Below are 19,798 nucleotides of genomic sequence, written 5' to 3' on the forward strand. Positions count from 1 at the left end.
AAAACCGGAGGTTTACAACTTACCGCATACTTGTTTTAACAAGCTTTCTCGGAATCTCCGCTACTCGATCAGCGTGTGACGTCATCTGTCAATCACCGCTCCCGGTCAGTTACTCCCACTCTTCCCCGCTCAGCTGAGCACAAGGCAAGCTTGTATCTACGCTAGTAACTTTGTTACAAGACTCTAGTTACGCTGCTCAGTGCAGCCCAAGCTAATGTGAGCTTGCTTCCGGTTTCAGCAGCACAAGCTTGATACAGCAACACTGCTTAATTCTGTATTAATGTTTGTATCTCCAACTCATGCTATCTCATCTCACCTCACTTAATTCAACTATATCTGTGAATATGAATATTTGAACTGTGCCTACACAATTGTAATTGCTTATTCATGTTAGCAATTTATCTTCACCTTTTAATTATAACTCCAGATAAGTTATAATTAATTCTAACCACTCATCAATTCCATTGAGCAAGTTATCTATTGTTATCTCATTTTCAATAGAAGATTGCTTCATGGTACAAACTAAATTATAGATCTACAACTGGTATCACAAATTCCTAATAAAACATACAGGAATTATTACAGAAGGAAATTATCCTTACAGAATCCAAGCCCAATGTCGACTGATCCAGTAGATCTCTCCCAGTTTGTTTATTCCCTTGCACAACGTGTGGATCAAATGGGAAATAAGTTAAAAGAACTGGAGATTGAAAACCAGTCCCTTAGAAGGGTCATAAGAGATAACCTCACTCAGAAGCCTGACCCGACCCCAGAACCTACAGTCTCACTCCCAGAACCATTTTCTGGAAACAGAAAACAGTATAGACAATTCAAGACTGCTTGCCAACTTCTATTTGGACTTAAACCGAGAACATATTGCACAGAGAGAGTTAAAGTTCTTACTGTGATCTCCTTCCTCAGGGGTGAACCCCGAGTATGGGCAGACGCCACCTTCGAAACCAGTCAAGCTATTCAAGGTTCACTTGACGAATTATTCACTCATATGGATGAGCTTTATCTTGACTCTGATGCTCAATTAACAGCAGAGACTTCTATGCGCAATCTCAAACAAGGGAAACGTGTAGTGGAAGACTATATCACTGACTTTAAGCAATATGCCCGTGATTCCCAATGGTATCCCATAGCCCTTCGCAATCAGTTCAGACTCGGGCTAGCGGATAATATTAAAGATGAGTTGGCTCGTATTGACTTACCTAAAACACTAGAATCTCTAATGTCACTAGTTATTCAGATCGACAGAAGACTAAGAGAGAGAAGATCTGAAAGAGGCCACTCTGATTATGTATCCAAACCATTGCACACTTCATCTACTTCTAATACTCTCCCGAGAACAGTGCCAGAGCCTATGGAGGTAGGCATAGCAAGGGCTCCTTTAACTCTTCAAGAGAGGACACGTCGGAGATTAAACATGCTCTGCATGTACTGTGCGAATTCTTCTCATACCATTACGGACTGTCCACTTCTCCAAAAATCCAAGAAAAGTAAGTCCTATTCTTTATCTGCACTACCATTACCTTCAGTATCTCAAACTTACTGTAAAATTTCTATGTCTTTGCAGTGGGACCTTCAAACTCTTCAAACTGAAGCCATTCTTGATACTGGCACCTACGGAAATTTCATTGATGTAACCACTGTGAAAGTTAATAAAATACCCTGTGTGATTAAGCATAACCCTGTTGCCATTCGTGTCATTGATGGTACTGCTATAGCAAGTGGTCCAATCACTCATCAAACTTTACCTCTCCTACTGACTACCTCGGATGGTCACTCTGAGTTAATTGAATTTGATGTGTTACCTTCACCACTTTTTCCCTTAGTTCTAGGTATCTCTTGGTGTAAGAAACATCAACCAGAGTTCAATTGGAATTCTTTACAGGTAAAACTCATTTCATCTTACTGTCAACAAAACTGTTATGCTAAACGCTCTTTACTATCACTTCCATCAGATGTACCAGCTCTTCCAGAAGTTTATGCTGAGTATAGTGACGTTTTCAGCAAGATCGAGGCTGAGACCCTGCCGCCACATCGCATCTACGATTGTCCAATAGACATTAAACCAGGATCATCGATTCCATTTGGACGTCTCTACCCCTTATCTACTCCGGAACTTGACCATCTGAAAACATATCTGGAGGAAAACCTCCGAAAAGGGTTCATCTGACCCTCAACTTCTTCAGCAGGAGCTGGTATGTTTTTCGTGAAGAATAAAGATGGGTCCCTCCGTCCCATCATAGATTACAGAGAACTAAATCAACGTACCATAAAGAATCGTTACCCGCTTCCATTGATCCCAGAACTCATTGAACGATTACAAAACGCAACTATCTTCACCAAGCTCGATCTCAGAGGGGCATACAATCTTGTGAGAATACGAGAGGGTGATGAATGGCTGACAGCTTTCAGGACCCGGTACGGTCTCTTCGAATACATGGTCATGCCATTTGGGCTCTGTAACGCCCCAGCTACTTTCCAACATTTTATTAATGATGTTTTCAGAGACCTTCTCGATGTTTTTCTAGTTATATACCTTGACGACATCCTAATTTACTCAGATTCGCTTGAAAACCATGTTAAACATGTAAGACAGGTATTATCACGTCTTAGAACTCACAAGCTCTATGCCAAATTGGAGAAATGTCAGTTTCACACAAAATCAATTTCTTTCTTAGGATATAACATCTCGCCCAATGGTATCAGCATGCAGGAAGACAAAGTGCAGACAGTCAGAGATTGGAAGGAACCAAGGTCACGGAAAGAACTTCAAAGATTCCTTGGGTTTACAAATTATTATCGCAAGTTTGTAAAAGATTTCTCTAAGATTGCAAAACCGTTAACACAACTGACAAGTACACTAACCAGATTCCAGTGGTCAAAAGAAGCTGCCGCTGCCTTCGATCTTCTAAAAGATAAGGTTACCACAGCACCAATTCTCAGTTTCCCTAATTCAGAACATCAGTATATAATGGAAGTAGACGCATCCGATTTCGCTCTAGGAGCGATATTGTCCCAGAAGTCTGGTTCCACTGAACCGTTGCATCCAGTCGCTTTTTTTTCAAAAGTCCTTAGCCCTTCTGAAGTTAATTACCCAATAGGTGAAAAAGAACTCTTGGCAATCAAAAAAGCATTGGAAAATTGGAGACATCTACTAGAGGGAACCAAACTTCCCATTATTATATACACTGATCACCGCAATCTCGCTTTCCTTCAAAACAGCAAGACTTTATCCTCAAGACAAGTGCGATGGTGCCTATTCTTCACAAGATTCAATTTCCATATTGTCTATAGACCATCCTCTAGGAACGGTAAGGCAGACGCCTTGTCCAGGAAAGATCAACCTCTGGAGTACCGTTCAGAAGCCACCGCACTGATTCCTGCCGAAAGATTCATTGGTATAACTACTTACCTGAACAAATCCATTATGGATTCATATTCCACAGATGAAGAGTTATCGAATCATGAATTACTTCCCAGTTCTGATGGTTTGTTACTCCACAAGGGTAAAGTGTATGTACCTGAAAAAGTCAGACCTCTAATACTGGATCTACATCATGATGCCCCTCTTGCTGGACATCCAGGTGAAAGAAGAACCCTGGAAATGATATCACGATCTTATTGGTGGCCCTCCATGTTCAAATCTGTCAAACAACACGTCTCCACTTGTAAGATTTGTGCAACATCTAAAAGTACCAAGTCATCACCAGTAGGCTTTCTAATGCCTCTACCCATTCCATCTCATCCCTGGACTCACGTCTCCAAGGATTTTATCGTGGAACTTCCTAGATCTTTGGGTATGAACACGATCTTGGTCGTAATTGACCTCTTCACTAAAATGGCACACTTCATACCTTTCAATAAGTTACCAACTGCAGCAGAGACCGCCAAACTATTCCTTGATAATGTGGATCGTCTTCATGGATTCCCTAAAATCCTAACTTCAGACAGGGGAACACAATTTACCTCCCGTTTCTGGAAATCTTTAACAAACTTATTACAAATCGACCATCGGTTTTCCACATCATTCCATCCACAAACAAACGGACAAGTGGAGAGAACGAATCAATGGCTAGAACAATATCTCCGTTGTTTCTGTTCATATCAACAGGAGGATTGGATGTCTTATCTTTCTATGGCAGAATTCGCATTCAATAATTCACAAAACTCATCCACAAGATGTTCACCTTTTTTTGCCAACTATGGCTTTCACCCAACTTCCTATCCAACATTTGGAAGTACTGGATCTGTTTCATCTGTTTGTCCCACTGCAAACGACTTCGCTTCTAACCTTCGAAAAAATTTTGAGATGTTGAAAAATAACATTTCTACCGCCCAAGAGAAACAAACTCATTACTACAATCTAAGAAGAAGACCGGCTCCACCATACAAGGTTGGAGACTACGTTTGGTTATCAACCAGGAATCTGAAACTCAAGATCCCTAGTAAAAAGTTGGGAGGCTTGTTCATTGGACCGTTTCAGATACAACGGATCGTCAACCCAAATGCAGTTACATTGGAACTTCCATCTACTATCAAAATTCATCCAACCTTTCATATATCTCTGATTAAACCTTATAAAGAGATGAGATCTCCAGGAACTATTCTACCACCTGATTCATCCTTGCCTTCATCTGATGAGTTTGAAGTGGCAGCCATTAGGGACTCCAGAGTCCATAACGGACGACTCCAGTATCTCATTAGCTGGAAGGGTTATCCTCCTGATGACGACTCTTGGGAACCTTCTTCAAACGATCATGCTCCTGAAAAAGTGTCGCTTTTCCATCGTCACCATCCAGATCGTCCGGCTCCTTGACTTCCTTCATCTCTCTTTGGGGGGGGATGATGTCAGGAATCTACCTGTTACCTCCCACTGATGTGTCATACCTATTCCTGCCTATAAAACTTAGCTACGCCCTGTTCCTAGTGCTTAGTATTATTGTTTCTAGCACTAATGAAGAAGCAACTCTGAGCTCCTCAACTCCTAAGTACATTTGATACAGGACTTACAAATATCTCTCTCAAGTTTGGCAGTTTCATTTATTTGGATTACAACTCCCCAGCAGCACTTGCTGTTTATCTCTAATCCGGAGTCATTTCATTCATTCCGGATTCTCTACTTCACAGCCAAATTCCTGCCTTTCCAACAAGGTTCTTATGCCTCCCAGATTGCTATATTCATATCCAGCTTCAACCTACAAAACCGGAGGTTTACAACTTACCGCATACTTGTTTTAACAAGCTTTCTCGGAATCTCCGCTACTCGATCAGCGTGTGACGTCATCTGTCAATCACCGCTCCCGGTCAGTTACTCCCACTCTTCCCCGCTCAGCTGAGCACAAGGCAAGCTTGTATCTACGCTAGTAACTTTGTTACAAGACTCTAGTTACGCTGCTCAGTGCAGCCCAAGCTAATGTGAGCTTGCTTCCGGTTTCAGCAGCACAAGCTTGATACAGCAACACTGCTTAATTCTGTATTAATGTTTGTATCTCCAACTCATGCTATCTCATCTCACCTCACTTAATTCAACTATATCTGTGAATATGAATATTTGAACTGTGCCTACACAATTGTAATTGCTTATTCATGTTAGCAATTTATCTTCACCTTTTAATTATAACTCCAGATAAGTTATAATTAATTCTAACCACTCATCAATTCCAGTGAGCAAGTTATCTATTGTTATCTCATTTTCAATAGAAGATTGCTTCATGGTACAAACTAAATTATAGATCTACAGCTGGTATCACAAATTCCTAATAAAATATACAGGAATTATTACAGAAGGAAATTATCCTTACAGTAATGTATATTTATTAGATAGTGATATTATTAGTGTAACTGTACTGTGCAATGTATATTTATTAGATAGTGTTATTATTAGTGTAACTGTACTGTGTAATGTATATTTATTAGATAGTGTTATTATGACTGTAACTGTACTATGTAATGTATATTTATTAGATAGTGTTATTATGTGTGTAACTGTATTGTGTAATGTATATTTATTAGATAGTGTTATTATGTGTGTAACTGTACTATGTAATGTATATTTATTAGACAGTGTTATTATGTGTGTAACTGTACTGTGCAATGTATTTGTATTAGATAGTGTTATTATGTGTGTAACTGTACTGTGTAATGTAATGTTATTAGATAGTGTTATTATGTGTGTAACTGTACTATGTAATGTATATTTATTAGACAGTGTTATTATGAGTGTAACTGTACTATGTAATGTATATTTATTAGATAGTGTTATTATGTGTGTAACTGTACTGTGTAATGTATATTTATTAGATAGTGTTATTATAAGTGTAACTGTACTGTGTAATGTATATTTAGTAGACAGGGTTATTTTGAGTGTAACTGTACTGTGTAATGTATATTTATTAGTTAGTGTTATTATGTGTGTAACTGTACTGTGTAATGTATATTTATTAGATAGTGTTATTATGTGTGTAACTGTACTATGTAATGTATTGTTATTAGATAGTGTTATTATGTGTGTAACTGTACTATGTAATGTATATTTATTAGACAGTGTTATTATGTGTGTAACTGTATTGTGTAATGTATATTTATTAGATAGTGTTATTATGTGTGTAACTGTACTGTGTAATGTATATTTATTAGATAGTGTTATTATTAGTGTAACTGTACTGTGTAAGGTATATTTATTAGATAGTGTTATTATGTGTGTAACTGTACTGTGTAATGTATATTTATTAGACTGTGTTATTATGTGTGTAACTGTACTGTGTAATGTATATTTATTAGATGGTGTTGTTATGTGTGTAACTGTACTATGCAATGTATATTTATTAGATGGTGTTATTATGTGTGTAACTGTACTATGTAATGTATATTTATTAGATAGTGTTAGTATGTGTGTAACTGTACTGTGTAATGTATATTTATTAGATAGTGTTATTATGTGTGTAACTGTACTGTGTAATGTATATTTATTAGATGGTGTTATTATAAGTGTAACTGTACTGTGTAATGTATTGTTATTAGATAGTGTTATTATGTGTGTAACTGTACTATGTAATGTATGTTTATTAGATAGTGTTATTATGTGTGTAACTGTACTATGTAATGTATGTTTATTAGATAGTGTTATTATGTGTGTAACTGTACTATGTAATGTATGTTTATTAGATAGTGTTATTATAAGTGTAACTGTACTGTGTAAGGTATATTTATTAGATAGTGTTATTATGTGTGTAACTGTACTATGTAATGTATTGTTATTAGATAGTGTTATTATGTGTGTAACTGTACTGTGTAATGTATTGTTATTAGATAGTGTTATTATGTGTGTAACTGTACTATGTAATGTATGTTTATTAGATAGTGTTATTATAAGTGTAACTGTACTGTGTAAGGTATATTTATTAGTGTTATTATGTGTGTAACTGTACTGTGTAATGTATTGTTATTAGATAGTGTAATTATGTGTGTAACTGTACTGTGTAATGTATATTTATTACACAGGGTTATTTTGAGTGTAACTGTACTGTGTAATGTATTGTTATTAGATAGTGTAATTATGTGTGTAACTGTACTGTGTAATGTATATTTATTACACAGGGTTATTTTGAGTGTAACTGTACTGTGTAATGTATGTTTATTAGATAGTGTTATTATGTGTGTAACTGTACAGTGTAATGTATATGTATTACATGTATATGTATTATGAATGTAACTGTACTGTGTAATGTATTGTTATTAGATAGTGTTATTATGTGTGTAACTGTACTGTGTAATGTATATTTATTAGATAGTGTTATTATGAATGTAACTGTACTGTGTAATGTATTGCTATTAGATAGTGTTATTATGAGTGTAACTGTACTGTGTAATGTATATTTATTAGATTGTTTTATTATGTGTGTAACTGTACTGTGTAATGTATTGTTATTAGATAGTGTTATTATGAGTGTAACTGTACTGTGTTGTGATGTATATTTATTAGATAGTGTTATTATGTGTGTAACTGTACTGCGTAATTTATTGTTATTAGATAGTGTAATTATGTGTGTAACTGTACTGTGTAATGTATATTTATTAGACAGGGTTATTATGAGTAACTGTACTGTGTAATGTATGTTTATTAGATAGTGTTATTATAAGTGTAACTGTACTGTGTAATGTATTGTTATTAGATAGTGTTATTATGTGTTTAACTGTACTGTGTAATGTATTGTTATTAGATAGTGTTATTATGAGTGTAACTTTACTGTGTAATATATTTTTATTAGACAGTGTTATTATGAGTGTAACTGTACTGTGTAATGTATATTTATTAGATAGTGTTATTATGAATGTAACTGTACTGTGTAATGTGTTGTTATTAGATAGTGTTATTATGTGTGTAACTGTACTGTGTAATGTATATTTATTAGATGGTGTTATTATGTGTGTAACTGTACTGTGTAATATATTGTTATTAGTTGATGTTATTATGTGTGTAACTGTACTGTGTAATGTATTTTTATTAGATAGTGTTATTATGTGTGTAACTGTACTGTTTAATGTATATTTATTAGATAGTGTTATTATAAGTGTAACTGTACTGTGTAATGTATTTTTATTAGATAGTGTTATTATGAGTGTAACTGTACTGTGTAGTGTATATTTATTAGACAGTGTTATTATGAGTGTAACTGTACTGTGTAATGTATATTTATTAGACAGTGTTATTATGAGTGTAACTGTACTATGTAATGTATTGTTATTAGATAGTGTTATTATGTGTGTAACTGTACTATGTAATGTATTGTTATTAGATAGTGTTATTATGTGTGTAACTGTATTGTGTATTGTATTGTTATTAGATAGTGTTATTATGTGTGTAACTGTACTGTGTAATGTATATTTATTAGATAGTGTTATTATGTGTGTAACTGTACTGTGTAATGTATATTTATTAGATAGTGTTATTATGTGTGTAACTGTACTGTGTAATGTATATTTATTAGACAGTGTTATTATCTGTGTAACTGTACTGTGTAATGTATATTTATTAGACAGTGTTATTATCTGTGTAACTGTACTGTGTAATGTATATTTATTAGATGGTGTTATTATGAGTGTAACTGTACTGTGTAATGTATTTTTATTAGATAGTGTTATTATGTGTGTAACTGTACTGTGTAATGTATATTTATTAGATAGTGTTATTATGTGTGTAACTGTACTATGTAATGTATATTTATTAGACAGTGTTATTATCTGTGTAACTGTACTGTGTAATGTATATTTATTAGATAGTGTTATTATGTGTGTAACTACTGTGTAATGTATATTTATTTGATGTTGTTATTATGAGTTTAACTGTACTGTGTAATGTATATTTATTAGATAGTGTTATTATGTGTGTAACTGTATTGTGTAATGTATATTTATTAGATAGTGTTAATATGTGTGTAACTGTACTGTGCAATGTATATTTATTAGTTAGTGTTATTATAAGTGTAACTGTACTATGTAATGTATTGTTATTAGATAGTGTTATTATGTGTGTAACTGTATTGTGTAATGTATATTTATTAGATAGTGTTAATATGTGTGTAACTGTACTGTGTAATGTATATTTATTAGACAGTGTTATTATGTGTGTAACTGTACTGTGTAATGTATATTTATTAGATAGTGTTATTATGTGTGTAACTGTACTGTGCAATGTATATTTATTAGTTAGTGTTATTATGTGTGTAACTGTACTGTGTAATGTATTGTTATTAGATAGTGTTATTATATGTGTAACTGTACTGTGTAATGTATATTTATTAGATGTTGTTATGAGTGTAACTGTACTATGTAATGTATTGTTATTAGATAGTGTTATTATGTGTGTAACTGTACTGTGTAATGTATATTTATTAGACAGTGTTATTATGTGTGTAACTGTACTGTGTAATGTATTGTTATTAGATAGTGTTATCTGTGTAACTGTACTGTGTAATGTATATTTATTAGACAGTGTTATTATGTGTGTAACTGTACTGTGTAATGTATATTTATTAGACAGTGTTATTATGTGTGTAACTGTACTGTGTAATGTATATTTATTAGATAGTGTTATTATGTGTGTAACTGTACTATGTAATGTATATTTATTAGATATTGTTATTATGTGTGTAACTGTACTGTGTAATGTATATTTATTAGATAGTGTTATTATGAGTGTAACTGTACTATGTATTGTATATTTATTAGATAGTGTTATTATGTGTGTAACTGTACTGTGTAATAAATATGTATTAGATAGTGTTATTAAGTGTGTAACTGTACTATGTAATGTATATTTATTAGATAGTGTTATTATAAGTGTAACTGTACTGTGTAATGTATATTTATTAGATAGTGTTATTATATGTGTAACTGTACTGTGTAATGTATATTTATTAGATAGTGTTATTATGTGTGTAACTGTACTGTGTAATGTATATTTATTAGATAGTGTTATTATGTGTGTAACTGTACTGTGTAATGTATATTTATTAGATGGTGTTATTATGTGTGTAACTGTACTGTGTAATGTATATTTATTAGTTAGTGTTATTATGTGTGTAACTGTACTATGTAATGTATATTTATTAGATAGTGTTATTATGTGTGTAACTGTACTGTGTAATGTATATTTATTAGATAGTGTTAATATGTGTGTAACTGTACTGTGTAATGTATTTTTAATGTTTTTTGTGAGACTTTTATGTTTTGCAAAACAGTTAATCAAAGCTCTGAAGTCACGGTAATCATTCTAGAATAAATTACGATTGGGTTCCTATGAGTGGTAAGCCAGACGAGCGCAAACCCTCGCAATAAACCCATAATCTCTTACACTACATTCGTAATCTAGTCGTAAGAGGGGTACAAGGGTTTGTACTGAGCAGAGAGCCTAGTGCATGATGGTAATATATATTTGAGCAGTTCTATTGCACGTGTTGTTCTAAATTCATAGGTCACAGATACCAGGCTGCCAAGGCCACCCCCTCTCCTATTTGGATTATTGTGTTTCCCACCAGTTCCCCTTTTGTTTGTTACAATGATTGGACATTGCCCTGAAAGAGCTGACTGCTACCCCGCTTGGCCCTTTCTGACTTGCCATGACCCAGCTGGAATCTGTGGAACTACTCGCCGGCTGGGCCCGCTAGAGATCCCACTGAACTTTAACCAAGGTCGCTCCAGAAGCTCTTTGCCCCAGAACTCCGCTGGGGACTTGTCATTGTCAGGGTTTTTTCCTGACTTGTTTGCCATGTGCTGCTGGCAGCCATTTTACTCACCTCTCTTGCTGACTTTGGTGCATTTTGGGAGATGCTGCTCACTTCCTGTACTTCCTTTTATGGCCAGACTGGTTTACATCATCCATGTGAGACAGGATGCAGTCTCAGAATTGTGATGTCATCACTTATTATTTAAAGGGCCTCTGTTCAGTATGCTTTGCCTTTGCGTTGTCTCAGACCTGTTTGTGAGAGCTCCTGTGTATTACCTGGCTGCCTGACGTCCCTCCTGGTTCCTGATCCCTGGCTTGTTCCTGACTCTGCTCTTCTCCTTGTTCCTGATTCCGGCTCTTCTGACTACTAGCTTTGGCTCCTGACTCGGCTTGTCTGACGACCAGCTCTAGTTTTGACTCCTGGCTTGTTATTTGACTTGTGGATTTTTTATTATTTTTTGCTATTAATAAAGGTGTGATTATTTTTGCACTTCTCGTCTCAGTCTGATTCCTGGCACCCTGACATTACGCAAGGGCCATGAATCCTGATGGTGCTAATAATCCACCTTTACCTGCCATAATTTCCAGGATGGATGAACAGGATCACCGCTTGGATCAATTTGCACTAGCCCTGCAAACTCTGCTGACTCGCACTGCACATTTGGACCAAAGTGTCCCGCAAGTTATGGCTGCTCCTGTTTCCACTGATGCACCTAGTCCTACCAGGAGCTTGTCCGGTTCTGCACCTCTACCTCAGCGATATGGAGGTGATCCTAATCAGTGCAGAGGGTTTTTGAACCAGGTGGGCATTTACTTTGAGATGTTACCTCAAGCGTTTCCCTCTGACAGAGCTAAGGTGGGATTTCTCATCTCGTTACTCTCTGACACAGCTCTTGCCTGGGCTAATCCCTTGTGGGAGACTAATAAACCTGTGATTTCAAATTACCCTGAATTTGTGGCCTCCTTTCGAAGGGTATTTGATGTTCCAGCTCGCTCCTCCTCTGCTGCTAAACGACTCATGTCCATTCAGCAAGGTACAAGATCTGTTGCTCAGTATGCCATTGAGTTCCGTACGCTTGCAGCAGAGGTAGGCTGGAACAATAAAGCCCTTGTTGCCGCCTTCTTTCATGGGCTCTCTGATGCGATTAAAGACAAAGTTGCTGCCAGAGATTTACCAGAAGATCTCGAGGCATTGGTGTCTTTTTGATCCTAATTGACATCAGACTAAGTGAGAGGCCTTCTTTCAAGGAGCGCTTGCGGAAGCCTCCTGTACCGTTGTCTCCTACGTGTTCGTTCCCACCCATGCCTCCCTCTCCTCCCATGCCTCCTGGTCCCGAGTCACCAGGTACTGCTGAGCCGATGCAGTTGGGATTCACACATCTCTCCGCGGCGGAGAGGGCCTTTAGGAGGAGGGAGGGGCTCTGCCTCTATTGTGGGTTACAGGGCCACCTTTTGAAGACTTGTCCTACACGGCCGGGAAACGCTCACACCTAAGGTCCTGTCGGGGACCTTAGGTGGTTTATCCTTGTCCCCAGAACCGCTAAACGAGAAACCTTTGGTCACGGTTGTCCTTTCCTGGGTGGACTCCTCCATAGTCACCAGGCTCTTGTTGACTCTGGTGCTGCGGGCTATTTCATTGACAGTGCTTTTGTATCGAAGCACTCCATTCCTGTTTTGCCTCGGTCCGTTCCACTTGCTATTGAAGCCATTGATGGCAGGCCCCTTCAGCCCGCACTCGTTACTCATGAAACCGCTCAGTTGTCCATGGCTGTTGGGGCTCTCCATTTTGAAACCCTCCAGTTCCAGGTGATAAACTCTCTGCATTTTCCGGTTGTTCTGGGTTATCCCTGGCTCCAAAAGCACAATCCAAGTCTCGACTGGCGCAGGTCCGAAATTTTGTCGTGGTCTCCGCAATGTATTTCCACTTGTCTTCAGAAACCAGTTAAAGTCTTGTGCACTTCTCAATTGCCAGAGGAGTACCAAGAGTTCCTAGACATTTTTGACAAGGTGCGTGCCGGTACATTGCCTCCTCACCGGTCTTACGATTGTGCCATAGACCTGCAACCCGGAGCCATTCCTCCTCTGGGCCGGGTTTACCCTCTGTCTGTTGCAGAGAATTGTGCTATGGAGGAGTATGTTTCCAATGCTCTGTCGCGGGGGATCATCCGCAAATCCTGCTCTCCTGCAGGGGCTGGCTTCTTCTTTATGAAGAAAAAGGGTGGCGAGTTAAGACCATGCATCGATTATAGGGGTCTTAATCGTCTTACCATTAAGAATGCTTACCCTATTCCGCTCATTACGGAACTCTTTGACCGCCTCAAGGGAGCTACGGTCTTTACTAAGCTTGATTTGAGAGGAGCGTACAATCTCGTTAGGATCAAGGAGGGCCATGAATGGAAAACAGCATTTAACACCAGCAGCGGGCATTATGAGTATCTTGTAATGCCCTTTGGCCTATGTAATGCTCCTGCTGTTTTCCAGGAATTTATTAATGATGTCCTACGAGATATGTTGCAACAGTGTGTTGTGGTGTACTTAGACGACATCCTCATACACTCACCCACACTTGAGGCTCATCGTTCTGATGTTACACGGGTTCTTCAGAGACTACGTGAGAACGGCCTGTTTTGTAAACTTGAGAAATGTGAGTTCCATCAGACTCAAGTAACCTTCCTAGGTTATGTTATCTCCGTTGCAGGGTTCTCCATGGATCCTGACAAGTTGTCTGCAGTTCTGCAGTGGCCTCGCCCAGTTGGTCTTCGGTCTATTCAACGTTTTTTGGGGTTCGCCAATTACTATAGAAAGTTTATTAAAAACTTTTCTTCCTTGGTCAAACCTATCACAGACATGACCCGTAAAGAGAATGATCCACTCCATTGGTCACCTACTGCCATTAAGGCCTTTGATAGTCTTAAGACTGCCTTTGCTGCTGCTCCAGTTCTGGCTCATCCTAACCCTGTCCTGCCTTTCGTTCTTGAGGTCGATGCGTCTGAGACTGGAGTAGGTGCACTCTTGTCTCAATGTCCTACACCTGACGGTTCCTTGCATCCGTGTGGTTTCTTCTCTAAGAAATTGTCTCCAGCGGAGTGCAATTATGAAATTGGCGACAGGGAATTACTGGCCATAATTTTGGCACTCAAGGAATGGAGGCATCTTCTCGAGGGTACTAGCGTGCCAGTGCTCATTCTTACTGACCACAAGAATTTAACCTATCTATCTGAAGCAAAACGTTTGTCGCCCCGACAGGCCAGATGAGCACTATTTTTGTCTCGGTTTAATTATGTGGTCTCCTACCTGCCTGGTAGTAAGAATGTTAGGGCTGATGCCCTCTCTCGACAATTTTCACCTCTGTACCTACTCCAGTTATACCCCCTGACCATATTTTGGCTACCATACATACTAATTTGACTTCTCCCTTGGGGGAGGAGATCCTGGCTGCACAAACCAATTCACCTCCCGAGAAACCTAGTGGTAAGTGTTTTGTTCCTGAGAATCTTCGAACTAAACTTTTGCACACTTAGCACTATCCTAAAGCCGCAGGTCACCCAAGCAAGAACCAAATGATTTGGTCTGTCACTCGACAATTCTGGTGGCCAGGTCTTCGTTCTGATGTTGCTGCGTATGTTGCCTCCTGCTCAGTTTGTGCACAGAATAAGACTCCTCGACGTCTTCCTGTGGGTCTTCTTCAACCTATTGCTAATGGTGAGCGTCCTTGGACACATCTTTCCATGGACTTCATTGTCAAGCTCCCTGTTTCCAATGGCAATACTGTTATCCTTATGGTGGTTGACCGTTTTTCTAAAATGTCACATTGCATTCCCTTGAAGAAGTTGCCTACCGCTCAGGAGCTTGCTTCAATTTTTGCCCGTGAGGTCTTCCGTTTACATGGGTTACCCAAGGAGATAGTGTTGGACTGGGGTAGCAAGTTTGTCTCTAAATTTTGGTGTTCCATTTGTGCTCAAATGGGGATCCAGCTCTCCTTCTCCTCGGCATATCACTCTCAATCCAATGGGGCTGCGGAACGGTCTAATCAAGCTCTGGAACAGTTCCTCCGTTGCTATCTCTCAGATCACCACAATAATTGGTCTGAACTGTTACCTTGGGCAGGGTTTTTCTCGTAATAATGCTATTAATGCTTCCTCCAAGTTATACCCGTTCATGGCGAATTATGGGTTTCAACCATCCTTGTTGCCCGATTCATTCATGTCTCAGGGTATTCCGGCTTTGGAGGAGCATCTCCGGCAACTCCGTTCCACGTGGGTGCAGATTCAGGATTGCCTTCATCGTTCTATGCAGCGCCAAAAGTTCCAGGCTGATCGTAGGCGTCTGCCTGCACCTTCCTACCAGGTTGGTGAGAGAGTTTGGCTGTCCTCCCGCAACTTGAACCTTCGTGTGCCTTCCAATAAACTGGCTCCCTGTTATGTTGGTCCTTTTCGAATACTCCGACGGGTCAATCCTGTGGCCTATGCTCTTGACCTTCCTCCTGCAATGCACATTTCCAATGTTTTTCATGTCTCCCTCTTGAAACCATTGGTTTGTAATCGGTTTACCACTGTGTTGCCTCGTCCCCGTCCTATCTTTGTTGACAACCATGAGGAGTATGAGGTCAGCAGCATTATTGACTCTCGTATGTTCAGGGGCCGCGTACAGTATTTGGTTCATTGGAGGGGCTACGGTCCAGAGGAGCGTTCATGGGTTCCCTCCTCTGATGTTCATGCTCCCGCCCTCCTCCGTGCCTTCCATGCCCGTTTCCCCAATAAGCCTTTTGTCCTCCCGCGGGGGAGGGGTCGTTGAGGGGAGGGTACTGTCAGGGTTTTTTCCTGACTTGTTTGCCATGTGCTGCTGGAAGCCATTTTACTCACCTCTCTTGCTGACTTTGGTGCATTTTGGGAGATGCTGCTCACTTCCTGTACTTCCTTTTATGGCCAGACTGGTTTACATCATCCATGTGAGACAGGATGCAGTCTCAGAATTGTGATGTCATCACTTATTATTTAAAGGGCCTTTGTTCAGTATGCTTTGCCCTTGCGTTGTCTCAGACCTGTTTGTGAGAGCTCCTGTGTATTACCTGGCTGTCTGACGTCCCTCCTGGTTCCTGATCCCTGGCTTGTTCCTGACTCTGCTCTTCTCCTTGTTCCTGATTCCAGCTCGTCTGACTACTCGCTTTGGCTCCTGACTCGGCTTGTCTGACTACCAGCTCTAGTTTTAACTCCTGGCTTGTTATTTGACTTGTGGACTTTTTATTATTTTTTGCTATTAATAAAGGTGTGATTATTTTTGCACTTCTCGTCTCAGTCTGATTCCTGGCACCCTGCTGTCATACCTTTGATGGGCATGGGATTGGGGTGATTGCTAAGAGGGAGCTCACTCGGGAACCTGGGGCTTGGACACCTTTCTACCTCATGCTGGTCCCGAGTACCCTTTGCTCGGCTGCTGCCCCAGCCACGGATCATGACGCTTTTTGGACTGTGACATCCAATGGTACCCTGGAACAGCCACTGCTCCCTTGGGATCACCCCGAAACTATGACTTAGCTATTGTGAGGATTTCTGTACTCCTATGGCCCTATGAAGGTGCCAGCCTGTCTGGAGGGGCAGTGATCTCTTGATCAGATAAGGCTCTAATCAGATGGCAATTTGTATATAAACTGTGTGTTTGTCCCAATAAAGTTGGTTCCTGTTTCACCTTAATACTGGTCTCGTCTGGTTATTAGGGTGGGCTTCTTGCTATAATCACTTTCCAGATATACAGCTACAGGTTCCAGGGTGAAGAAGGATCGTTTGGCGGAGATACCCAGTCGGGGTATCTGGAGTCCGTCACACATAGATACTATAAAACAGTGTCCCTAGCTCAAACAGATAATATTTATACAATGGTTCCCCACCCTCTGCAGAAGGTTCATGGCAGGACCTCCTCAGTCTGTAGGAACTTGTGAGGTGCCTAAGGGTCTACATAGGTATATAATACACGTCACACTGAGTCACATAGGGGGTTAAACGAGATTTATGAGGATTTATTGCTTTATTGTAACATATGAACTCATTTTGTAAATTTACCTACCTAATGTTGTCAGCTGTTTGGGTAAAACATGAGGGTCTAGAAAATAAACACGTAATATATAAATAGTATATATAATCATATAATATACACTGAGGTGACTAGGACAGAAAATAAACACTTGCAGTAAACACAACAAAATCCTATTTTTTATCAAATCTACAATTCATGCTCTCAAGTCATCCCTCATCCAGTAAATTAGAGGATATGTAAGTGGGTACAGTAGGTAGGTGGGTACAGTGAGTGTTAAAAATTAATAGGGGCAGAGGAGCTTCCATAAACTGTGGAAGGGAGACATTAATAGATGTTGTTGTGTAGTTGTGGCCCTAAACATTAGCTGTGACACATAAACAGTAATGATCTATAACTAGTGTCATTAGCTGTCACTGGTCTGTACCTGATCACAGCAGGAGTACAGTAATGATCTATAACTAGTGTCATTAGCTGTCACTGGTCTGTATCTGATCACAGCAAGAGTACAGTAATGATCTATAACTAGCGTCATTAGCTGTCACTGGTCTGTACCTGATCACAGCAGGGGTACAGTAATGATCTATAACTAGTGTCATTAGCTGTCACTGGTCTGTACCTGATCACAGCAGGAGTACAGTAGTGATCTATAACTAGTGTCATTAGCTGTCACTGGTCTGTACCTGATCACAGCAGGAGTACAGTAATGATCTATAACTAGTGTCATTAGCTGTCACTGGTCTGTACCTGATCACAGCAGGAGTACAGTAGTGATCTATAACTAGTGTCATTAGCTGTCACTGGTCTGTACCTGATCACAGCAGGAGTACAGTAATGATCTATAACTAGTGTCATTAGCTGTCACTGGTCTGTACCTGATTACAGCAGGGGTACAGTAATGATCTATAACTAGTGTCATTAGCTGTCACTGGTCTGTACCTGATCACAGCAGGAGTACAGTAATGATCTATAACTAGTGTCATTAGCTGTCACTGGTCTGTATCTGATCACAGCAGGAGTACAGTAATGATCTATAACTAGTGTCATTAGCTGTCACTGGTCTGTGCCTGATCACAGCAGGAGTACAGTAATGATCTATAACTAGTGTCATTAGCTGTCACTGGTCTGTACCTGATCACAGCAGGAGTACAGTAATGATCTATAACTAGTGTCATTAGCTGTCACTGGTCTGTACCTGATCACAGCAGGAGTACAGTAATGATCTATAACTAGTGTCATTAGCTGTCACTGGTCTGTACCTGATCACAGCAGGGGTACAGTAATGATCTATAACTAGTGTCATTAGCTGTCACTGGTCTGTACCTGATCACAGCAGGAGTACAGTAATGATCTATAACTAGTGTCATTAGCTGTCACTGGTCTGTACCTGATCACAGCAGGAGTACAGTAATAATCTATAACTAGTGTCATTAGCTGTCACTGGTCTGTACCTTATCACAGCAGGGGTACAGTAGTGATCTATAACTAGTGTCATTAGCTGTCACTGGTCTGTACCTGATCACAGCAGGAGTACAGTAATGATCTATAACTAGCGTCATTAACTGTCACTGGTCTGTACCTGATCACAGCAGGTGTACAGTAATGATCTATAACTAGTGTCATTAGCTGTCACTGGTCTGTACCTGATCACAGCAGGAGTACAGTAATGATCTATAACTAGTGTCATTAGCTGTCACTGGTCTGTACCTGATCACAGCAGGAGTACAGTAATGATCTATAACTAGTGTCATTAGCTGTCACTGGTCTGTACCTGATCACAGCAGGGGTACAGTAGTGATCTATAACTAGTGTCATTATCTGTCACTGGTCTGTACCTGATCACAGCAAGAGTACAGTAATGATCTATAACTAGTGTCATTAGCTGTCACTGGTCTGTACCTGATCACAGCAGGGGTACAGTAGTGATCTATAACTAGTGTCATTAGCTGTCACTGGTCTGATCACAGCAGGGGTACAGTAATGATCTATAACTAGTGTCATTAGCTGTCACTGGTCTGTACCTGATCACAGCAGGAGTACAGTAATGATCTATAACTAGCGTCATTAGCTGTCACTGGTCTGTACCTGATCACAGCAAGAGTACAGTAGTGATCTATAACTAGTGTCATTAGCTGTCACTGGTCTGTACCTGATCACAGCAGGAGTACAGTAATGATCTATAACTAGTGTCATTAGCTGTCACTGGTCTATCTGATTACAGCAGGGGTACAGTAGTGATCTATAACTAGTGTCATTAGCTGTCACTGGTCTGTATCTGATCACAGCAGGAGTACAGTAATGATCTATAACTAGTGTCATTAGCTGTCACTGGTCTGTACCTGATCACAGCAGGAGTACAGTAATGATCTATAACTAGTGTCATTAGCTGTCACTGGTCTGTATCTTATCACAGCAGGAGTACAGTAGTGATCTATAACTAGTGTCATTAGCTGTCACTGGTCTGTACCTGATCACAGCAGGAGTACAGTAATGATCTATAACTAGTGTCATTAGCTGTCACTGGTCTGTATCTGA

The 19,798-nt window shown here is 39.4% G+C and overlaps 1 protein-coding gene across 3 annotated transcripts in view; it reads right to left on the reverse strand.

Moving 5' to 3' along the window:
- Window positions 1-19,798, reverse strand: part of RELB (RELB proto-oncogene, NF-kB subunit) — a 223,108-nt gene that overhangs the window by 170,514 nt on the left and 32,796 nt on the right. Inside the window, exon 2 of one of the 3 annotated variants that reach the window (XM_053696512.1) lies at window positions 17,297-17,332. The exons of the other annotated variants lie outside the window; for them this stretch is intronic. Within the exon in view, the coding sequence (XP_053552487.1) occupies window positions 17,297-17,332 (36 nt within the window). The remainder of the gene's footprint in view (window positions 1-17,296; window positions 17,333-19,798) is intronic. 3 annotated transcript variants of the gene reach the window in all.

This window comes from Bombina bombina, unplaced genomic scaffold, assembly GCF_027579735.1.
Source record: "Bombina bombina isolate aBomBom1 unplaced genomic scaffold, aBomBom1.pri scaffold_504, whole genome shotgun sequence".
NCBI classification, from domain to species: Eukaryota; Metazoa; Chordata; class Amphibia; order Anura; family Bombinatoridae; genus Bombina; species Bombina bombina.